A 22863-nucleotide genomic window follows, 5' to 3' on the forward strand; every position below is an offset into this window, starting at 1 on the left:
GTTCTTGCATGAAGTTGCAGAATGAATCTTGTTTTCTTAGGCCAAACAATCCAACACTGTGTGTGAGCCCTGAAGACAGGCCACATTGTGGCAATGCTCTGTCCTTGTCCTCTTGAGAGCAATGACCCAGAGGACATGGGCAAGTTAATTAGCACACTCCTGCAGGCAGGCAGAAAAAGCCCTCGAGGAGAACAGATCCTATGGTATCACTCACAGCTTTACAGTTCATGGACTAGGATTATGAAAAACATCAAATCAGGTAATTAGAGTTGGCTTCCAGTAAACAGAACCTAAGGCAGGTGGTTGGGCCTGCATGGGAGGGAGGTAGGAGGTGCCAAAGCTCTACATCCCTCTAGTGCCAAATCTGATATTTCTCTCAGCAGCAGCAAAAATAGCTCAACACTGCTTCAGATTAATACAAGCAGTTTGTTTGACCTAGATGTCATTTTTGTTCCCCAGGACCTCAGCCCTTGGTTTGGGTTCCATAGTAGTAAAAAGAGAGATTTTGTTTGACTCATTTTTGTTTGACCTCAGTATACGAAAAAGAAGACAAGACTGGTGGGAGGGATAATTACTTGTGGCACTAACATACACGGTATAAGGAAAAGGTAAGTGAAAATGTGGTGCTGGTGCATGAGAATTATACCTTGTTTTAGATGCAGTGTCTTAAAATCAAAATAAATATATTCCAGAAAGTATCTTAGATATTTTTCATTTGTTTGTTTTCCTCTATCCCTTCCCTCCTAACAATGAACTACCTTAGGAGCTCTGCAACTCAGTGCATTTTACTTGTGTGAAAAGCAGAAAGGGACAAATTTGTCTCCATCACACTTATATGTTCTCTAAGGACAGATAAGACTCATTTTTTTGAAGAACAGTGTGTTTTTAACCCAACTGGGGACGTGTGGGAGTTGCCATGTCCTGAGGAACCAGAGCATTTTGGACTTTTGCCTTTGTTTAGCTCACTGATTTTTGCAATGCTGACTGTGGAAACCATGAGTGATATTAGCTTTCCATTAACTATCACCTACGACCTAGTTTAGTATTTGACTTTTGTGTTGCTCATTGCATTAGTTCCAGGAATTAATGACTCCCTGGAGGAACTTGTTCAAAGCAGTGACCAGTTAACAGAATACTGTATGTATGTCAATGATGCTGGGGTTTCCAAGAATTATTGAGATTTGAATGGGTCTTCTTGGGACACACAGACCTTGATCATGCGACTAAGCTGAAAAAGGTCTCATTGGAACAAACAGTTCTGTTGGTTAAAAAGGGCAGTGAACATTTTAGGTAGGGATCTAAGAGAGATGAAAACAAGCCTAAAAGATCATGGCAGCACTTTTGGGTTTATTTCCAGCCATCCATACCTGGTACCAGGCATGGCATACAAGCTCCTACTCCTGAGAAATTTGTATCAAAATGTAGTTCAGAGGTCTCAAGCAGCATGGTGTGTGTGGCCAGGGCACTTCTCATGCACCATGACTGACTTGATCATCTACCCAAGAAAGCCCCTGAGGTAGAAGAAGGTTACTGTACATTTTTTGATGCAAGCACAGAAAAGCTCAAGACCATCTAGGAAAAAATTATCTAATGGAGAACTGTCTGAATGGCAGATCGCAGAGGGTCATAATCAATGGTGCAGGGGCTACTTGGAGGCCTGTCACTAGTGATGTCCCCCCAAGGTTCAATACTAGGCCAGATATTGTTTAACTAACTTATCAATAACTTGGATGAAAGAGTGGAGTGTCTCCTCAACAGGTTTGCTGATGACACAAAGCCGGGAGGAGTGGCCGATACCCCAGAGGGCTGTTCAGCCCTTCAGAAGGACCTCGACACTTTGGAGAGGGTCAAAGAAGAACTGTCTGGAATTCAACAGAGGCAAATGCAGGGTCCTGCACTTGGGGAGGAACAGCCCTGGGCACCAGCACAGGCTGGGGCTGACCTGCTGGGGAGCAGCTCTGCGGAGAAGGACCTGGGGGTCCTGCTGCACAACAAGCTGTCCCTGAGCCAGCAGGGTGTCCTTGGGGACAAGGCCAGTGGTGTCCGGGGATGCATTAGGAAGGGCATTGCCAGCAGGCCGAGGGAGGTGATCCTGCCCCTCTACTCAGCCCTGGTGAGGCACATCTGGAGTGTCCAGTTCTGGGCTCCCCAGCCCAAGGGACATGAGGCTCCTGGAGAGGGTCCAGCAGAGGGTGACAAAGAAGGTGAGGTGACTGGAGCATCTCTCTTGAGAGGAAAGGCAGAGGGAGTGGGCCTGTTCAGCCTTGAGAAGAGATGGCTCAGAGGAGACCTCAATCAGTGTCTGTCAGTATCTGAAGTGATGGTGCCAAGAAGATGGAGCAGGCTCTTCTTGGGCTGGCAAGCAACAGGACAAGAGGCAATGGGCAGAAACTGATGCACAAAAAATTCCACCTGAATATGAGGAAGAGCTTTACTGCATATGACTGAGCACAGAACAGAGGGTCCAGAGAGAGCGTGGAGTCCTCCTCACTAGAGATACTCAAGAACCATCTGAATGCAATCCTGTGCCATGTGCTCTGGGATGAGCGTGCTTCAGCAGGGAGGTTGGACCAGATGACCCACTGTGGTCCCTTCCAACCTTGTCTGTTCTGTGACTCTCTGATTGATTCTGTGATTCTATGTGGTCACACCTCTGCACAGCTACCTTGTCCTGGTTTGCATCAGGGCTATAGTCTCCTCTGATTGATACAGCTGTGAGATGATAAAGCTGGAAAAAGAGGTACTTATATTCTGATGAGTTGTTTTTACATTGTATGAAGGAAGTCCTGCACTTGTGATTTGTTTGTAGCTATAGATAAGCCATTTTTTTAATTTCCTGTAGTCATCTCCTCCACTTCCCTCCAGCATCTAGAGGGAAGTGCATCTGGTATAAAGTGATCAAATAGTAAACCCAGAGATTAGGATCACTCATTTCTTCACAGTCTGTTGTGTCATTCCAACCATGAGGCTCATCTTTCAAGCATATTCAATGCTCTTCATACTGGGCAACCTTATGGCTTCTCAGTCACAATCTTCTGGTAAGTTCAAATCCCCATATATTTATTTAGAAATTGATACATCAGCTACCAATATTTCTGTGTATATTTTACCTCATATGTTCCAATATTCAGTGTCTTTGACTTGAGTCTTGACCCAAACAAAAATTAATATTCAGCAAAAATGAAAGTGGTCTCCTGAAAAAAAAAAAGGTAACAGATTTCTATGAAAGATTTCTAACAGAGTAGATTGCGGTCAAAAAGACTAGCCTTCACCGAAAAAAGAAAGATAAAACACATTCAAGGTAAGACTTCTGCACTTAGTACTCTGAAAGAATGAACATTATGGGAAAAGATCAGCAATACTTTGCTCCTGAGAAAGCATCAAGATAAAATATTATTACACAATAAACTTATTAAAGATTTGACTGCCTAAGAACATCTCTGTTTTAGGTATTTGTCTGCAAAGCCATTACTTATAGCTTGTCCAAGATAAATGCATTATTACAGAAATCAAACATAAAGCTCAATACCTACATCAAAAATCTAATCTTCATTATAGTTAAATTCCCACAAGTTCCCTATCATTCATTTCATAAGGAGAAAGAAATTCTTTAAAGTTATGATCTCATTCTATCAACCTATTTCACAGCTGTCTGCTCTGCCAAACATGTGGTAAATACCATTTCTGACAATGCTGCACCACCTGATTCCAGAGGGTTAATTGCCCTTGAGAGATACTGGCTGTCCTGTGAGGAAAGGTGACTTCTCTGCCCTGAGATAGCAATCACCTATAGCCATGCAGTGCTGATGGCATGCCTTTGTGGAACAAAATTTGAAAATTAAAGTTGTGAGGTTTATTTTATGCAATGTTGTGATGCCTGGCAATGGTCAGTGATCTTTTGAGAAAAACTCCAAAGTACTCCATTTGGTGGATTCTAAGAATTATGTTATAAGAATTATATCTCATCTCAAAATGTCTATAAAACCTTTAACTTGCTTTTTTCCTCTTCTTGAAAAGATGTTTTCTATTCATTCTCTGCCCTATGTGTTCAATTCAGCAGTCTTGGGCACAAATGGCAAGTTTGCTTACATTTGTTCCTGTTAAAAAAATGGAATTGGCCTTCATTGACCAGTAGCATTGAGGGTAACTAAAGACTATTGGTTCAGATCTGGGTCTTGTTCTCCAGTAGTTTCTGTACAGTGTACTGCAATATGTGGAAGTTCAACATGTGGTTAGTTATCAGGTTTCGTCAGTGTAAGGAAATCAAAAGTGGTTTTTCTTCTTTGTTGTTCATGAATGAGGTTGCAACTGTTCCAGTACGTGCATGTTTCATTCTGTTATCTTTGAAGATTGATATTCTGCCTCTCCCTTTCTTTTTTTAATCTTTTTTCCATGACATTTAGCCATTTTACATGTTCCTTTTCAGCAGTATTTTTTCTCAGTAATAAATTTTGAAAAATAGAAAGGAGGTGGAAAGTACTTGCTCAAATTCTTGCTCATGGTTGCATTTGCATAATTTTTTACTCAAGAAAAATTCTTTTTTTTTTCCCTGTTGAACTATTTTCTCCACACATCACAGTGCTATTTTCCATTCTTCTCTATCCTGAGAAGGATTATGTGCCCAGCAGGGCCTGCGAGGTTCAAGACTTGTGCAGAACCTTACCAGTCCCTGTCTGGTTTTACAGAAAGTGCAGGCTTGGATAACTCTGAAGCCCTTGCTCCAGGGCACTGGTATGTGTCCTGCTGCACTGCAGCATGCTGCATACCTAGGTAGACCAGCAGGTTATCCTCAGACAGAAAGTTGTGCCACCTATTTTAGCCCAGGGACTGCCTATTCATAACATTTTTGACCTTTTCATCTATCCATTATTATACTAGAAAGAATAATTGTGAATGTGTGGCCTTGGTGTATTTTATGCCTCCAGGATCATAATAAGAAGGTTTTAAATATTTGCAATTGCTGTGGGATAGCAGACATACCAGCTGAGAATGATCTATGATGTCACAGCTGAATTAAAAAAAAATCCATAAAAGGGAGTGAAATGGTCTCCTCTATTCTCTTTCTACTAACAGAAGATCCAAATGATTCTGCCTGCAGAAGTATAGGTATATACTTGCTTAAAATAAAACACCTTTTCAGTTAATGGCAAGGGATACATCATCAAAAAGAAAAAACATATTTTAGATAAACTATGTATATCTTAAGAGGATTCAATGTCAGTTTAATCTAAACCTTAAAGAAACTCACTTAGGTTATGTATGCCTTCATGTTGAAATTTAAATGATGCAAAATATACGTGTTATAATTTGAAAAGATACATGCAAATACCTATTGTACATTTACAAAAAGTACAACTCATACTACATTCAAAAAGGCTTCAGAACTCATGAAATTAGGAAACGGAAGAAAATTTGTCTGACTAGAGCTCTGAAAACAAAATCTTTAATAATGAAAGATTGGTAAGGTTCTGTCCTACGTACCTATTTAATTATGTTGAAACTGATTTCTTATCAAATTCTTTAAAATTAGAGCACAGGAAATAATATATATATCACCAGATGGTTTATTATAATTTCTATTCCATTTCAAATAGCTTTCTATTTATTGTAAAATAAAGTATGTCCTGGATTTTTGTCACAATGATCTTGAATGATTTTGACAAAACTACGTTACACCACAAATACACCTCTACAAAAATGTTCTACCTCTAATTAGAGTAGTCATAAAGCACCTAGACACAGATATAGGCATGAAAATAGGCGAAATGTTTACTTGAACCCAGGTCTCACATTCTTTGTGTTGATTACAGAGCAAAAGATAGCAACCATGAGAATTGTTATTCTTGATTCTTATGAAGTACTCAGAATGACTGGATATGATGGAAAGCTCATAAGAACTATCTTAAAAATTGAAACCCCTTTAAAAGTCCAGAGGAGCACAAAATGTACACAGCAAAGCTAAAATCCTCTATTCTGCTTCTAGACAGGAATATTCCCAGAAAGATTTTTCATGCGAAACACTTCACGGCTGGGGAGAGAATTTTACCTTCAAGTGGTTTCTTGATCATACATTTTCTCCCCCTTTATTCACTCAAGTAAACACAGTTTCACGTCTTATAGAATGCAAAATAATTTTTGATATGGAATGGATTCCTAATCCTTTCGCCTTCTTAATTTCTCCATTTCTCCAGTGTCAGGCTTATCTTCAGTGTTTGATTTTGGAGTCCTGTGTCCCTAGCAAGAACAGTAACAAGGAGATGATCAGAGAGGAGATATCTGCATGCAGTCAGAGGACATTAAATGGTTGTGCTTTTATTTAAGGTGGAATGGGCCATAGATCAAATATGCAATGCATCTACTTGTGCTGACCTGCTCTGTGTTCCTCTGGGTCTTGACTAGTCTGCATTTCTGGTGATAGTTCCTTGTTTCTGACAGCAAACATCTGACAGTTTACAGACGTTCCCTATAGTGTTAGTTCCCAAACAGTTCTCCTCAGCAGGGATTATGGGGAAAGATTTCCTCAAGGTATAGGCCTTATGCAGTGCGTGAACGTGGCCCAGTCTATGCATTTTGGTCCTGGGACCATGTGGCCAAGCCTCTCTCTCCTGTCGCAGTGCATGTCTTCATTTCATTACTTTGAAATTCTAATTTTAAACTTTCTAAGTGGTTTTAATCTATTTCCTTGTATTTTGGATATTCTTATGTCTTCTTATTTTACGATCATCTGAGCCTATTGCATAGATATCTTGGAAATACTGATTGCCTACTAACGTCAAGGGATGCTTTTCATACTCAGTCCTGAAACCACATTCTCCGTAAATGTCCTGAGCAGGTGGGAAAGATGCCATCAACACCACAATAATCAACTTCAATAACGAGAAGATGCAGATCACATGGGCAACTAGAGAGCTTTTTCATAATGAGAATGTATCATTTTTTTACACGTGAGTATTGTCAGTGCCTATTCCTCTCTTCTTAAAGGATTTTTTATAGGGAGAATGAAATATCTGAGTCCATTTGAGTCTTCTGTGAACTAGAAGTGCTTTCAATATTTGTCAATATCCAGCATGAAACTAGTTATATCCACAACCTACGGAAGTGTACAAATCAATAAACTTGTTGATTAATCAATCACAACGGACTTGATATGAAAGATTAGTCCCTCTTCCATCATTTTGCTAAATGTTAATGCTATTTACACCATTAAATGAATTTTTTCCATACATGTGTCAATATTTTCCTTATTAACTGACATCATTAATGACTAACAGAAGTGTAATTTAGTTAAAGACAATCGTATTGCTTATCTTTTCTTTCTGGGTTGTATATGTGGAAGAACTCTTCACAGTACAGTCTTGAAAACAGGATCATGACAGTATCTCTTTGAGCAAGTCATTCTCTTATTAGATAGCAACAGCATGAATGAAATTTGATTATTTCAAACTGCATCAAAACACAGGGCTGTAATTTCAGTGAAGTTTATGATGAATTCCCCCACACCACTATGAAATTTGTGACTTCAAGAAAAACCATGCTTAGAATTTCCTTGGTGTGGCATTTGAAAAAAAAAAAAAAGAAGGAACAGTAAAAAATAATTAACTTATGTTAATTGTTAAGTTTTCTATTTACCAATATTATTTCATTTACAGATTTGGTGAAAGCAAGCACAAGGTTTGGAAGCCATGTACCACCTATTTATTGGATCAAGATTATAATTCTGGATGTCTTTTTAAGACAGAAGGACCTACTCTTGCCATTTCTATCAGGAACAGCAATGGAAGTGAAGAGCTTTATTCTAAAAAATTAAAAGCTGATTTTTACAGTAAGTATGAAAATTCATGACTACTTTGGCAGATTTTCCCATTCTCTAAGTTTGAGAAGAAATCAGTTACATGGCATATAAAATGGTTCTAGTGTGCATGTCAAAACAAAACTACAGTTATTTCATGCTGGTTTTTGTTCCCTGCTGTCACCAGTAGTTATGTAGGCTTGTGTGAAGCTGGAGTTAAATAACATAGGACAGTCAGACTTGTCCCAAAATATAGTTTCAAAATCCAAATGAAAATACTAAATATATATTTATATATATATGGGTACTCTTTGTCTAGTGCAGGCCTGCTGATCAAGAAAATGAATAATAGGGTTTTGTCTTAGTGCTGAGTGATCTTTCTCATACTTTCAACCTTCATTTTTCTGCCTTCTTTCATGCAATGCGGGGCAGCAAACTGCTTCTTGTCAAAGATGCTGTCACAAAGCCATCATTGGATGCCAAAAGAAATTAGCTGAGTGGATATGGTACAGTCTGGCAGACTAAAAGGGACATCCTACTACTAGTAAAGAGATGATGTTCCTGTTTATATTAAACCTTTCCTGTCCCCAAACACATATTGAACATCTAGTGTGAGATTAGTTTATCAAAACTTCTGGAATTTCACATACCATATCATTCATATCATCAGTGGAGGGAATTTTTTTATAATAACAAACACACAGAAGATATACAATGGAAAAAAATATATATTCTAAATTTATAAATAATGTTTTAGCAAAAGGAATTAAACACAAACCTGTCAAGGGATCAAACTTTGAGAATATTTTTATGTCTCAAAACTTTACCAATATCTGCTAAATTACAAAAAACTGCGGTCTGATCCTCCATTTTTCCCTATTAAATGCACTGATAACAAAATTAATTTCAAAAGGGTTAGGTAACAAAGGACAAATATCAAGGATCAGACTGAAGTCTTTAAATTAGAAAGGCAGAATTTTAGTAATACAAAAAGACAGCTAGAAGGATTGAGGAAGCAGGTAACACTCTTTTCACCACTTTGTTTCTCACTGCTGAAGACCTACCAGCTGAGTAGGTCAAACCACGGAGTTGTCTTCAGACCCTCTGAAACCAGTGAGGGCAGATTTGGTTGTGCATACATAGGAACCCAGGGCTTTTGCAGATGCCCCACCATATCCCTCACGGCCTCCAGCAGCTGCAAAAGTCTTTCTTGGAGGTCTTATGGTACTGAGTTAGTCACTGCATTTCCCATGAGGAAGCTTGTTTCTTTGTCTGGATTGCAGGGAGTGTGAGGATATGGAAGTCCTTTCTGTAAGTAGTTACAATAGGTTCCTGATGTGAGACAGCTACTGCCTTCGAATGTGGAGCCTCAAATGATGAACAGCGTCATGGTGTCAAACTCAATTTTGATGTTTAATAGGGAGGTCAGCTGCAAAAGCAAAATCTCCAAGAAGAAAGTCCACCCTCATCTCTTACTACTGAGTGAAATAGTGAGCCAAGGGAAGAAGAAAATTATTTTACCTTTAAAGTGCTTTTTAGGACTCTATAGCAAAACTTGTTTCTCTTCTTCTCAGTAAAGCCCAGTCCACCAGAAAATGTGACCTTCTTCTGGAAAGAGGACACTGTTACTGTAAGCTGTAATAAACCAGAAAGAAATGCATGGTGCTTGAGACTTGAGCTTCAGTACAAAAGCAAGTTTGACAAAGAGTGGCAAGTGAGTTGTATGTCACATTTTTAACTAACATTGAAAGCAGTTGGACATCACACTTTTAATCAATACTAGAAGGAGTTGGAAGTAGCATATCCATAGACTATAAAATACAGTTGTTTCCAAATTTTCTCCCACCCTGTATTTTCAAATATAGCTGCTAGCAGAACACATCTAGATTTTTAGAACCCTGGATTTCTGCCATGCCAGAAATAATTTACAAGTTAAAGGTAGTTTCCACCCTAAGAGCGGAGGGCAATCCAAGGAAAAGGCATACATTCAGAATAGAAGAGTTTGGAAAAATAGAGGCAGAAAACAGATTAGGAAAAAGAAGAGAGAAAAAAAGAAAAACTAATGAAATATAATTTAAAAAAAATAAACTACACAAAATTTTTATTTATTCTAAAAGCAGCTTTTAAGTATTTCCAAATATTATATCACTAACTTAAACCTTTCCATTCTCAAATATAACCTGTAAATATTTTTTGGATTGGAGTGGTTTTTTGTATTGTAAAATGCAACTGTAACATAGTGCACTCTGCAATGATTGCTAGGACCTTCAACTCAATGACATACAACAAGTAATGGATATGAATAATCAAAAGTCAATCAAGAAACAGAATTCCTCAGAACTTAGAGAAGTTAATATTCAGTTCTGAGGTCTTGCATCAGCCTATCCCTTGTCCTGGCTGTGATCATGACTGAGCATAGCATTTTGAAGCACTGTCTTAAAACCAGAATTAACAACGATAAACCTTCTTTCTCAGTCCAGAACTTCTAAGTGCTGCAGTATTGGAGAGCAAGGCTTTGATCCAAGGAAGTGCTACGCTTTCCGGGTCAGACTGAGCAGGCTAGTACCATACTGCAACGTAGTTAATTACAGCAGTGACTGGGAAGCTGAAACATTTTGGATGAATGGCATGTTATTAGGTAACAGCTAATATATGTATATATATAGATGCATATGTATGTATATATATAAATATTGTCTAACTGCAAAAGAAGGGGTGACTGCAAAAGAGGCTGAGGGCATGCAGCAAATTAATGTTGCACTATTGTTATTCTCCTTGAGTTATCAAAGAAAGTTCATGTGAATGTTTAATTGCACCTGCTTAATTTAACTCTGTCCACTTTGTTCCTGATGGCCCCTGAAGCTATCAACGTCATAATCAGCAAAGTGAAGAGTGTTATTATTTGCGTTGCAATAGCATAGAGGATCCCCCCAGTGACAGTGATGTGATGCATAAGGCTCTGTGGCTGTTGAAGGGGGGTGCCCATATATGATATTTGGACATCAAATATGAACTCTTAAAATAATCCCTGATGTCCAGTTTTTGAAGGTACTTTGTTTTGCAAATACATCCACTTGAACTACAGGAACACAGGTCACATAAGTCTGATGCTCAGGGGTACTGGATTGATCAAAATGAGGAGGATGGTGAAAAAGAGATTGAAGGGAAGCAAAGCCAATTATCAGCACTACTTTCCTACCAGACAGTTGCATTTAACTGAGGCTGACTGATGTTAATTAGATTGTCAATGTAAACAGTATTTCTACTGCTTATCAAAACCAAACCCCAGATTTTCTGTGGGGAAAAAAAAGACTTTATACCACACCAACATATTTATATTACCTAAGCACAAAATGCCACCCATTAGGCTTTATCAGAATTATGAAGCTGTCAGTTGTCCAGTGAACAACACCTGAGTTCTCTAAAATGCAACGGGCAATTGGTTCACTTGATAATCTATATACACAAAGCTGGGATAAAATCCTGGACTATAGGCAGCCTGTGCACTCATGGCCACAGTGCTGAGCTACAGGGAAGGCTCTTCCACCGTGTAAATTTTGAGCTTGCAAGCATGTCCTCAGGCGTGGCTGGCAAATATCCTTAAGAAATAAGGGCAATGTCTTCTTCTGCATCTCTGAGAGCAGACAAGATATCAGCCTTACTTGAACCATTTGACGAGAGTCTGTCAGCAGGTACCTTCAAGGAAGGACATCAAGAGGAGACAATCTAAGTGGTTAAGACATTCTGTGTGCCCCTGGATCAGAGGTGACATTGACACAGCCCCTTCACCAGGGTGGGCAGTTTTCTTCAGGACTTTAATGAGTTATTGACTCCAAATCTATATTAAGATGAAGCCATGAGGCTTCAAGAAATTACATAAACTTTGAAGACCTCACTTACCGGGGGGGGTGGGTGGGTCATAATTTTTGCTTGTTGCTTCCTGGCAGCTAAACAGAGCAGGGAGGTGGAACAGGCTGGACAGTTCCTCCTGTATGAGTAATCATCCAGAGTTTTTGCGGGGACCAGAAGGCCTTCAGTAGGAGGCAGAGGTTTGAGGTTGCGTTACAAAAGCTTCAGGAAGAACACTGAGAATGCAGAAAAATGCACAAATTCATTAGCTTTATCTACCTGCATGTTAGGTGTTAGCCTGCCACTAGTTACTTTCTGGGTATCAACTCTTGCTATTTGCTGCCTCTTTGTTTGCTGGGATTCTTTCTTTGTTTTTTGTTTGGAGATAAGACATTTGGGCTACATGTATTTGCATTTGTAGCTTTAGTGACTGTAAGTGGGTGTATGTAATACAGATCCTAGCACAAAGTTGCTTAATCACTGTCAATGTAGTGTGATGAAGGTGAGTAGAAATACTTGATTCATTCATAATGCATCTACACTGCCTATAAGCCCCCTCTGTTGTCCTGTACCATGTCAATTTAGATAAATAAAACCACAATTTTATTTTGTTGCTAGTTTTGGGGAAGAAGAGATTTTTTTTTCAGTCTCAATTGAACAACTAAACTTGTCATATTTGTCCTTAAAAGCTTTTCTGGTTTTTATTTTTCTTTCTAACAACATTTTAGCATGATTAGGAACATTTACAGTTAAAGCAAAAGAATTTTTATGACATATTCTTTTTGTAATTATTCTTAGATTCCTGTGATGATGATGTAACTCCTCAGTCAAAAACAGTAATTATTTTAAGTTGTTCGCTGTCAGTACTCTCAATGAAGCTTATCCTCACGATTCTTCTGTGTAAATGGCAGAGGTAAATACAGTTTTATTGATGACTGCTAAATAGCCACATTATGAAAATAGAGCTATCACTCTGGATGAAGCCTCTTAGTGATGAAAATTCTTATCAGATAAATGGAATCATGCTGACGATGTAGAAGTCAGTAGCTTAATCACTGTTTGAGGAAAAATACATCCTGGCCTTCCAAACACCCAGGCCTTTAATTTGCAAAACTGGAACAATTCTGGTAAAAGACAATGTTTCAGGATAAAATTGTGTTTCTTCCACTTAATTTCTTTTCTTTCTTTTAGAAATCTAGTTAAATCTTGAGAAGCCAATTTTTCTAGCTACTTCTTCTGAAAGGATATTCTTTTGTGACACCTTCATCAAGCAATCAAAATATCTATTTGCAGTAGGATAAAGTAAGCTTGAGTGCATTCAACTTAATTAAGGCTATATCAATATTTAGATTGCCAGTTGAATAATGCTGCTCATGTTTAGAATTTACAATTAAAAGAAACCCAAACAACTACCCAACAAAAAACAAACCTGCAAAGGCCCTGGGTTTTGGCTTTTATGGTGGAAAAATAAAAGCCAAAATGACATATTTTCAGAGATGAAAGTATTTGTGACTCTAATTACCCTTTTAGTTCATAAATTGAGTTTTTTCTCCTGCATTTCCCTGGTTCACATTTACATTTCTGTTCACTAAGTTAGTCAAAAAAGCTGACTTGCTATACCATCTTCATTGTAGGGGAAGGTAAGCAGGGAATGCAAGCTCTGACTACTGCATTGAGTAGAATCCTGACTAGCTGGAAGTTTGTATAAAGTCTGGACTTTGTTAGACTGGGGTTGGGTGAAAATTCATCAAAAAATTCTCTTAGCCTGATGGTGCTATCAGACTATTATAACTGCTTTTGGACTTCAGAACACATTTAAAAGAAATCAAGAACAGAGTACTGTCATGTAAAATATGTTTGTGGGTACAGAACTGTCCTGAAGGAGATTTTTGTATGAATAACTCTGCTATAACAAAACATAGATTCATTTTTTTTTTTCCTTTTTGCAGGTTTCGGACGTCAGTCCTGCCTACTATACCAGACCCAAAACACTCATTGGGAGATCTCTTCAATGATCATAATGGAAACTTACAGGTAAAAATCACCTTCTTAGCAGGGCTGTAAACTCCACAAGGCGGAGAATAATTTGAAAGTAGCTACTGATTCTTGCTCTGCACAGACATTACCACAAGGGGCTTCCAATCCAAGATAAAAGCCCCAAAACCGTTCCCCTTGCGCAGCATCACCAAGAGGATCCACAGAGCAAATGCTTGAGCTCAGAAAATCAGTGTAGTGTTGCTTCTGGGCTATGAAAAGGCACTTGCTACAGCGACAGTGAAACTGCTGGAGAAGAATTTAAGGGTGTCGAGAGGCACAACGTCCACTGAAATGACACTGTGGTGTTTGCATCCTTTCCTGCACATGATAGATCAGGGAGATAGTAAGTTTCTTCTAAAGGGGAACAGGTTAAATATTTAAATTTTCAAACCCAATGGAATATCAAAAATGACAAGCTGAAAACTTTTTATGTAAAAGATGACTTTAAACTCAAAGTGAAGAAAAGAGATACAAATTCAAACTAGTACTGAAGCATTAATACATATATGCTATATTGCATAAATCTTAATCTAAACTTAGTTTAGATAAAGTTCAGGGCTTGGGTCAAAGAAAGCATGAGTCTATCAAAGAGGGAACGCCAGATATCTTACATATCCAAGGCTTCCTAAGGGCCCTAATTAAATATTAAAATGTATTTTATGTGGTCTCAAGAATAAGTAGAAGTTTGTATGCAGTTCTGGAATCCTGTTTGCTTTCCTGCCATTCTGTCTTCTGTCCTGCTATTTTATGTCCTGCTTCTCTGCATTGCTTCCTTTTCATCTTCTCCATTGTGGCTTATCGTGGAAAGATGCCATAAGAAAGGAAAATTTTTAATTGGTATCTGTACAACCAGGTTTCCTTTGATAGATATCTCTGCCAACATTAATATTTTAATTTTTCTAGGAATGGCTAGACAAAAATGACCATGTGATGTTGCAAACCAAGCTAGAATATGAAGAACCAGTGTCTATCACTGAAGCAGAAAGCCAGCACGAAGATGGGAACAACAGTGAGAAACCAGAGCCTTTGGAAAAAATCTTAACTTTCCCAGCAGCAGCTGAAAATAATGATGGCAAAGCAGCTGAGATTGCCTGCCTGATACCAGCATCCAACACTACAGCTCCCTTTGCTAGCTTTCATGTTATGAATGACGACACATATGTGATGTTATAAAAGCTGCATAATGCAGAAGGTGTTAGGAAACTTCATAAAGATCCTGATGATTTTGGGAGAGTGACTGAATGGAAAAGGTCATCACGATGAGATTCACATCAAGAAAGATGCTGGGCTGTGTTTTTAGGTCTGTACTTTCCCAACAGTTAGGATCTCTTGGGCAGGCTCAAGTGTTTGAAACAAACTCCTGATAATTTATAGAGTTAGGACTTGTTCTTTTAATTGGGGTTTATCCCTAAGCCCCATTTTCCTGCTGTGGACAGGAGAGCACAGGACCACCTCCATAACATATGTCAGCAGAGCTGAGATTTAGTCTTTCTGCTTATGGAGCGTGTAGAGCCGGGCAAATGATGTCATCGTTCCTTCTAAATGGAAATAGAAAATAAAGAAATTTTGCTGACTCACATAAAGAGATTTTTGTTGCGCAACTTTGCATTTCATGGCATGCCTTGAAGGTTTTTTAGAGAAGAAACAAGGCCCACATTTAAGAAGAGAACACTGAGGATGTAGAGTATTGAATCACATTTTGGCCTGCAGACACTTCTGTGTAGGCAGCTTCCTCCAGAACAGCAGGGCTTCAAGTGTTTCCTCCAAAGGTCATGTCCTCTGTATCTTACAGTCCTTGAATAGCCAGTATATTACAGCCTTTATTTTAGAGCAGAAGTTCATTTTGAACAATATTTATGTTTAACTCACTTTCATTTATTTCAAACTGGGGTTTAGTGCAATCAGCAGCTGTAGACACAAATTAGGACTTCTTACTCATATTGCATATGCTCGTTCCTTGTCTTTCTTTAGAAAACGGGGTTTTGGGGTTTTTTAATCAAGTTTAAAAAATAAGTTTAGAGCAATATTCTAAAGTTTTCTAACCATACCATCTTTTAAAGTGTGTTTAATTAAAAGTGCAATTGTGCAAAAGTGCAATACTATGCAACCAGACTTGAGAAAAAAAAAATCTTGACTATTCTGAGTTCCTCCATGTCACTTCTGTTACATGCTATTCTAAAGCAAATTTTTTTAAAAAAAGGTAAGTGTTTGAATTGTCTATCATCTGGGTAAACATATGTGATTATATGCTGAATTAGCTGCAGTTATTAATGACCTGTATTAATAGATATACAATAATTGTATAATGACCTGTCAGGCATTAAATGGTTTTATCAGTTGACTAACCCTTGCCAGTCATTGTGCTTTCATTATGCAAACACTCTCATTTATTGCACAAATTGGAAATTGCATGCATCAGAAAATTACTGTGATAAGTAAAATATTTTTATTCAGTACTTTAACAACTTCAACTCCAGATCTTTTCAAGAACAGCAAATAATAATACTGATCATTAATTGTCAAAATCTTTGTCTAGATGTTCCAGTTTGTTTTACAAGGAAAATTACAGAAATTTTCTGGCCAGTAAGTGGAAAACATAATTGGAAGGACAATTCAGCCACATTCCCCAAGGTGTTTTGTTTTTTGTTTTTTGTTTTTTTTTGACATTGCCACAGATTTGACTGTTCACTAAAAAGATTAACATTTTAGCAAAGGATTTCCCATCATCCTGAAAACAATTTTGCCTTGTGTGTAAGTTTTGGGGGAGCTTTTTGTACACTGATCACTTCTGGGAATTTTTCTAAAAAGTAACCATGCAAAGTTTCAATAGCACTGTAAGAATGCATTGAATTTTAAGCTTATTCAAGCTCTGTAAAATTTGATGACCAGGAACTATCTCAGCTTAGCTCTTACATAGTATAAATTGGCATTATTGCATAGGAACCAAAAAAGTTATAGTGAATTACAAAGGAAAAGAACTTGCTTCCATAATGATTTTATAAATAGAGAAGTAAAACACAGAATACATTGCTTTGTTGCTTGCTCTTCAACTCACATCATATGGTTTCCTGCAAAACTAGCTACTATAATGAAACCATTATTTGTTGGGTAAATACTTGTCTGTCTGAATTCAAAATGTTTTAGTATATTTTCCTGAAATTTTACTGTGAAAACTAAAGAGGAGAAAATAATGTTGAATTTTTCTATTTAAGTAGCTTTGAGGAAATGTGATAATAATGTTAATTTTTAGTATAAGCTACATTTTGTATTATGTTTTATATAGAGAAAGGGTTTTTTAATGCATGTATGCAATCACACTTACATTGTATGTAACATACCAGAAATAAAACAAATATAACACAGACATATCTCAAATATTTATTTTTAAAATGTCCCCCAAGAAAATAAAACCTAGGGAATTACTCGTATTTAAAACGAAATTCCCCTCACCCCTTAAAAAAAAAAGGCTCCCACTCCATAGAAACTCCACAAGAATGTCTGTAGAGTGATGAGGACACAATTTAAGGAACAGCAAGAGTCTTCCCCCAAGTACTGATGATTATTTCAAACACAGTAGAAGAAGACACACACCAAATTAACCACCCTCATCTGAGGGTGTTGGAGGCTTCCCTAATCACCCCTTTCCATCTGCCACTTTCCACCATTTTGTCATCACTTTTTCTTCTGTCCCCTCCCCTCTCTTCTCCTCTCCCTTCCCATTTCCCAGATGGTCACACAAATATGCATTCCATCTCTCAGAGCAGACTTCTACAAATTAGCAAATTAAATAGCCAGACAGAAAAAGGTCTGTTCAGTTTCCCACAGTGAGAAGAAGAGGACACAGAGAGTTTCACATCTTCATTCGTATTTATTCAAAACTTGTCATGTTCTTCAAAGGCAAGAATCGCTCAGATGCCATATCTTGTTCGCTCATTATGTCTCAAAGGAAGGGAAAGGGTTCATGTGGTAGTCCAGACTAACTGAACTGTATTTTATCAACAGTGGAACAAACATAATATATATTTCTTCTTCGTGCAATTTATGTGCTAGTTATAGCAGTACCAGGCCAATTTATATTGATATATTGAATATCTCCATCGTTTGCTTTCTTCTTCATGTCTGATTTTCAGTGAAAGGAAGGATAAGAGGAAATAATGTTTTCCCTAAAATAAATAACAGAACTTACTGAAGCCAGTCCTGTAACTTCTAGATTCCTTTTTTTTGTTTACCTTTTTTTTTTTAACAATAGTGCTTTTAAATTTATTTGGAAATACGCTTTGCTGCTTTGCTCAACTATCAAATACATAATTTTGACCTGAAAATGGTTGCTTCTTTTGCAATAAACCTAAAATCTTCTTAGAGTGTATTTAACAAAGCTTTCAAAATCGTTCTTGCCTTTTTTTTTTTTTGGCTGCTTACATTTTTACGGTTACTAAACTCAGCCAAGCAAAAAATAGTTTATTTTGCTTATCCCTTTTTCTGACAACAATGTAAACTGCAAAGATGAAACTAGAGGGTCATTCCCACTAAATGCTTGAAAGTCTGGACTATATAAAATTGATTTTTTTTTTTTTTTTTTTTGAAAAACCACATGGGCCTAAGCCTGTGAAAATACCAAGGGCAAGAAGTCAACATTTTCGGTGGTAAAAGAAGACCTGACCCTAACAGACCTTTTGTCTGAATATCTAAGTACAGATCTATCACTGACTAATCTCATGACTGAAACAGCAGTATTGGGCAACAAGAGAAGAAATGCAACAATAACTTCTCCTCTCCTCTCCTGGAAATTTCTTGTAACCCTTAGGATTTAACAGCTGGGTTACCACCAGGTGCATGTCTTGCTCCTGCCTGGTTCCTTGCTGGAAACTGCTGGCACAAGATTTTGTGGGCAGGAAATGGCATCTGTACACTCACCCTGAGCAACAGGGAGTCCCTGCATGCATGCACACTTGCCATATTGCGAGGAGAGAGGGGTCCTGGAGAGGACCCCCAAACTTGTAATTGAGGAGTTACATCTGTTTGGGGTTCCTCTCCTCCTTGCTGGGGGGCAGTAGGGCCAGAGGTGGAGGCAGAGGCAGAACCCATCTTCCCTTCACGCCCTGCAGCTCTGAAGGGAATGCTCTATCAGGGGTTGCAGACAAAGGAGACCTGTGGCCCTTTGCTTGTGAAATTACACAATTTTTTCTTCAAATCAAAATCCCCTGATTTAGTGATAGGTTTCATGTTTACCTGCTCTTTGCCTGGGGCTTCTGATTTCCTAGTTTTAGAAGATAAATGTGAAAAAGAAACCATATGCACCATATTAAAACAAATATCTCCCTATATATATCTAGGCAGGCTAAACATGTTGTCAGAAGATGGGCCAAATAGTATCTTCACATTTCTGTAGTACTTAATGTTATAATTATATTGAATAAAAGAGAAAATATAATATAATTAAAAAAATTAAAAAATTAATAAAAACATTGTCTCATGACTATTTTATTACTTTTTCTTTCTCTCTGTTTTCTTTGTATCAGTATGCCCTGGTATCATCCTTATTTGATAAATGTTTTCCTGTTCTACATTGCTCTACAAAAGTCTTCTGTTAAAAATTAGCATTTATCACTGTGTTCCTGGAAGGTTGTTAAAGGCAAGAGCATATTCAGTTTCAGATTTTTGATAAGAATGCTAGATGGGTTGATAAAATTGTAGGCAATAGGTCTTGCAGGGTCTACAGAGAGAACGAGCTCTCTGCAGTAACTCTCTGCACTGCTAGGAAATTTTATAAATAAGAGGAAGCATTTCAGCCCAACCCCTTCAAAGGATAAGATATCCTTAAAACAGTTAGGAAGTGCCATTAGTACATCTCTTAACTAAGGAGGATGTTAAAGTCATAAATGGTAAGATGGAGAGGAATATGTATTACCTTGCTGCTGTATGTGGCACAAACAGCCCTACTTTGTCCAGTGATTCTTTTAGTGTGTTGAGGTTTATGGAAAAAACATTAATTCCCTTTTTGGTGGCCATCTGTATCCCTGGGCTGTGTGTCATATATTTTCTTACCCCTCTGAGCCAGCCAGTTTGGAGAAGGTTTTTTTTTCTGAGAAAGAGCTGAACTTCCAAAGAAGGGTGAGAACAGCATAGACAAATGTACCATAGTTTTTAATGGGTATGGGAGGCCCTCTTACTAAAAAGAGCACTGAGAGCTTGACTTCTACACACCCTGTGAATTCTTTAAATGTTGAGATATAAGGTTAAGCAAGGAAAGGGAGAGGGGAAGCCCTCATAAGATGAAGGGAAAATTTTAATTGTGCATGCACAAAGAAGGCTTATTGAAAATTGTACTTGGTCAACAGTAATACTTAATAATGCTTTCCACTCAAAATTCTTAAAAGATTTTCAAGTATTCTACCTCAGTTTAAATGCATTCATAGAGGCAGTGGGAAACCACAGCAACTCACCAGGTTACACAGGCTTTGCCCAGCATCTCTCTGATGTCCAAGAGAAACACAGAGCAGCACAGCAGAACCAGGCATGTTGGTCTGCTAGGCAATCAAGCACATTTTCAATGCATCAAATTATCACAGGCCAGATGAAACTAATCAATACAGACAAAAGTTTACCTCTGCTTTACAGTAAATCTTGCCATGAGCAAATGGTGTTACTGTTAGAAAATGGACGTGGTTTGGTGTGGTGGTGTGGATGGTTGGACTTTCCCCATTTCAGTATGTTAAACCTCAGTTGGACTCCACAAAGAAAGTTGGGACAGTGTAAGCAGAAACAAGCAGGTGCTGTGAAGGAATGTGACAAGGAAAAGAAGGACAGACGAGGGAGAGGATTTAAAGAGAGAGACTTAAGGAAGAAGGAGAGGGTGCTGAAAGAAGGATATAGGAAAGAGGGTTTTGAGGCAGAGAGAAGTTGAAAGATATATGGGTGGTTTACCAAGTAGGAAGGATTTAGATATGTGGAAAAGATGAAAGGCTGGTGGGTCCTATATTGTATGTTCTGTACAATGCTGTATGTTCTGTACACCCCCCCTTAATTGAAATTCATAAGTTCCCCTTTGGTCACATGTTACCTTTTCCCCTCTTCCCGCCACTGTGTTATCCCTCCCCTATCCCCTAATTGGTTCAAGGCTTGCAACCCTTCCCCTTATCTCCCAAGTGTCAAGGTTCCATTGGTTGCCGCAAAGAGGGACTCCCATTTCTCCTCCCCTACCCCGAAAGCATATAAGCTGGTGCATTTCTTTGTTCGGTATCCAGTTCCAGTTCAGCCTGGTTCCACTTCGGTCTGGACAGTGCTATGTTGGATTAAAGTTGTGGTTCCTCTGTCTGGCTGGCTGGATCCTCCTTTCTCGCTCTTAGCGCGTCGCTTCAGTTATCCTTCTGCCGTTCCGGCCTCTCCCAGGGACAAGAACCCACAGGGCTGACCCCTTCGTTCCGCTGAGGGGCGGCTCGGATTCCGCTTGCTCCGGTGCCTGGGCTGGCTCGGGGTGAAGCCAAGGGGCTTTAGTAACGGCACCGCGACAGGTGGCTGGCACCCCAGATGGGACCCTGAGGAGAAGCCTTGAGTTTCCGTGGAGGCTCTTGTCTTCCCTCTTTGTGGTCCCCGTGAGGATTGGCGGTGCTTGCACCAGGCGCGAGCACCGAAGAGTTTCAGATCCAGGGCGGTCCCACCGCTGCGAGTCGAGCAGCCTCTTCGGAGGAGCGCTCCTCGCAGATCCAGGAGGTAGCTTCGTCGGCAGCACTCCCGGCGGAGTCTTCTGTGCGCTGAGGGTTCCCCAAGACCGCAGGTAAGTACCCTCCGTCGGGGGCACGCGATCAGGACCCCCTCTCCAAGCCACGGGGGAGGGCTCCGAGGAGAAGTCTGCGCAGGACCGGGGGGTTAACGCTTTTGTTTTCGCTCCCGGTTTGGTCGTGCCCAGGCGGTTTTCAGTTCTTTTCGTTCGGGTTTGTTTCGTTCGAGTGCTCCTGCCAGCTCTCGAGGGAGGCTCGGAGCTGGGGGAGAGTCGGGTTTTTGGGGACGTTGCGTGTGCCGCGCGCCGGGAGGATCGGTGGCTTTAGCGAGTGCAGGGTTGCCCGGTTTTTAAGTTGCGGCAGTTACGGTTTTCTGTTTGAGATTTAGTTGGTCCGGTCTTGGGTGAGGGTGGTTTTTCAACACCGGCGAGATGGGTACCTCGCTTTCGACCACCCAGAAAGGAGTTTATTATGTTCTTGTTAGAGTTTTGGAGGAGAACAAGGTTCAGTTCTCCCGCGGTTCGTTAAAAAGGCTGGTGCGGTGGCTTTCCGTGCAGTTCAGTAACACGTCTGAGGAGCTTGTAAGGAACCCCCGTTACTGGGAGGCGATCGAAAAAAAGGCGGCCAACTCGGATAAATGTCCCCAAGATTTTATGTTTTTGATTGTCAAATTTAAAACGATCGCTAACAGCTCTCCCCTGCATGAAAAGCCAACGCGACCGCCCGCCCCAGTTTCCCGTTCCCCTTCTCCCAATCCCCGTGCTCCTCGGAAGGGAATTCTGAGGAGAGCCGCAGACCCTAGGTCTGCCAGCCCAGGCTCTCACCAGAACTCCCGGTCCCCCAGCCTCAGCAGCCTTGTCCGGACTGCTGAGGAATCCTCGGGTCGCCCTGGACAAGCGGCCCGGGGACGCAGCCCTTCCCCTGTCTCCCCACGTTATAGACCGAAAGTTAGATTTAATCTTGCTGCGTCACAGGAGCCACAAGATGGCGCCTGCGACACACAAGATGGCGCCCGTTCGCGCCGTTCTCCTACCCCTCCCCCGCGTCCCCCTCCCCCGAAATTCAATCCCTTCCTTGACCCAACCCCTTCATACCCGCCCAACCCCTTTCATCTGCCCAACCCATTTTACCCCTTGGTCCCTCCCACACCCGCCCCCTCTGTTCCCTCCCTTGCTCCACCCATGGCTCCTCCCACATACCCGATGTCTCCTCCCTTTGTGGCCGCCCAAACCCCGCCTTCGGTCCCTCCCTTTTCCCACGCTGACACTCCTCCCACTCCTGCCCCCTGGCCCGCCCTAGGGGCGGAGCCAGGCACTTCTCCCCACCCCGGAAGGAGGCCATCTTGGAATGGTAGTTCCCACGCTGCCTCTTCCGGTTCCCACGGTAGGAAACCGGAAGACAACAGCGATGGAAACCAGGAAGTGCATCTCTCAGCTGCGCCTGTCACCTACCGAAAGGCTCGCGGGGGTG

At 40.0% G+C, this 22863-nt stretch overlaps 1 protein-coding gene across 1 annotated transcript; it reads left to right on the top strand.

The window, feature by feature from the left end:
- Window positions 1-2941: 2941 nt before the first annotated feature.
- CRLF2 (cytokine receptor like factor 2) lies at window positions 2942-18923 on the top strand. Its single transcript, XM_063393548.1, has 8 exons — window positions 2942-3038; window positions 6833-6944; window positions 7650-7822; window positions 9364-9503; window positions 10265-10427; window positions 12437-12551; window positions 13588-13672; window positions 14579-18923. Exons 1-8 carry the CDS (start codon window positions 2963-2965, stop codon window positions 14846-14848), a joined length of 1134 nt encoding a protein of 377 aa, XP_063249618.1. The 5' UTR covers window positions 2942-2962; the 3' UTR covers window positions 14849-18923.
- The last annotated feature ends 3940 nt before the right edge of the window (window positions 18924-22863 follow it).

Source organism: Prinia subflava, chromosome 3 (genome assembly GCF_021018805.1).
Source record: "Prinia subflava isolate CZ2003 ecotype Zambia chromosome 3, Cam_Psub_1.2, whole genome shotgun sequence".
Classification (NCBI taxonomy): Eukaryota; Metazoa; Chordata; class Aves; order Passeriformes; family Cisticolidae; genus Prinia; species Prinia subflava.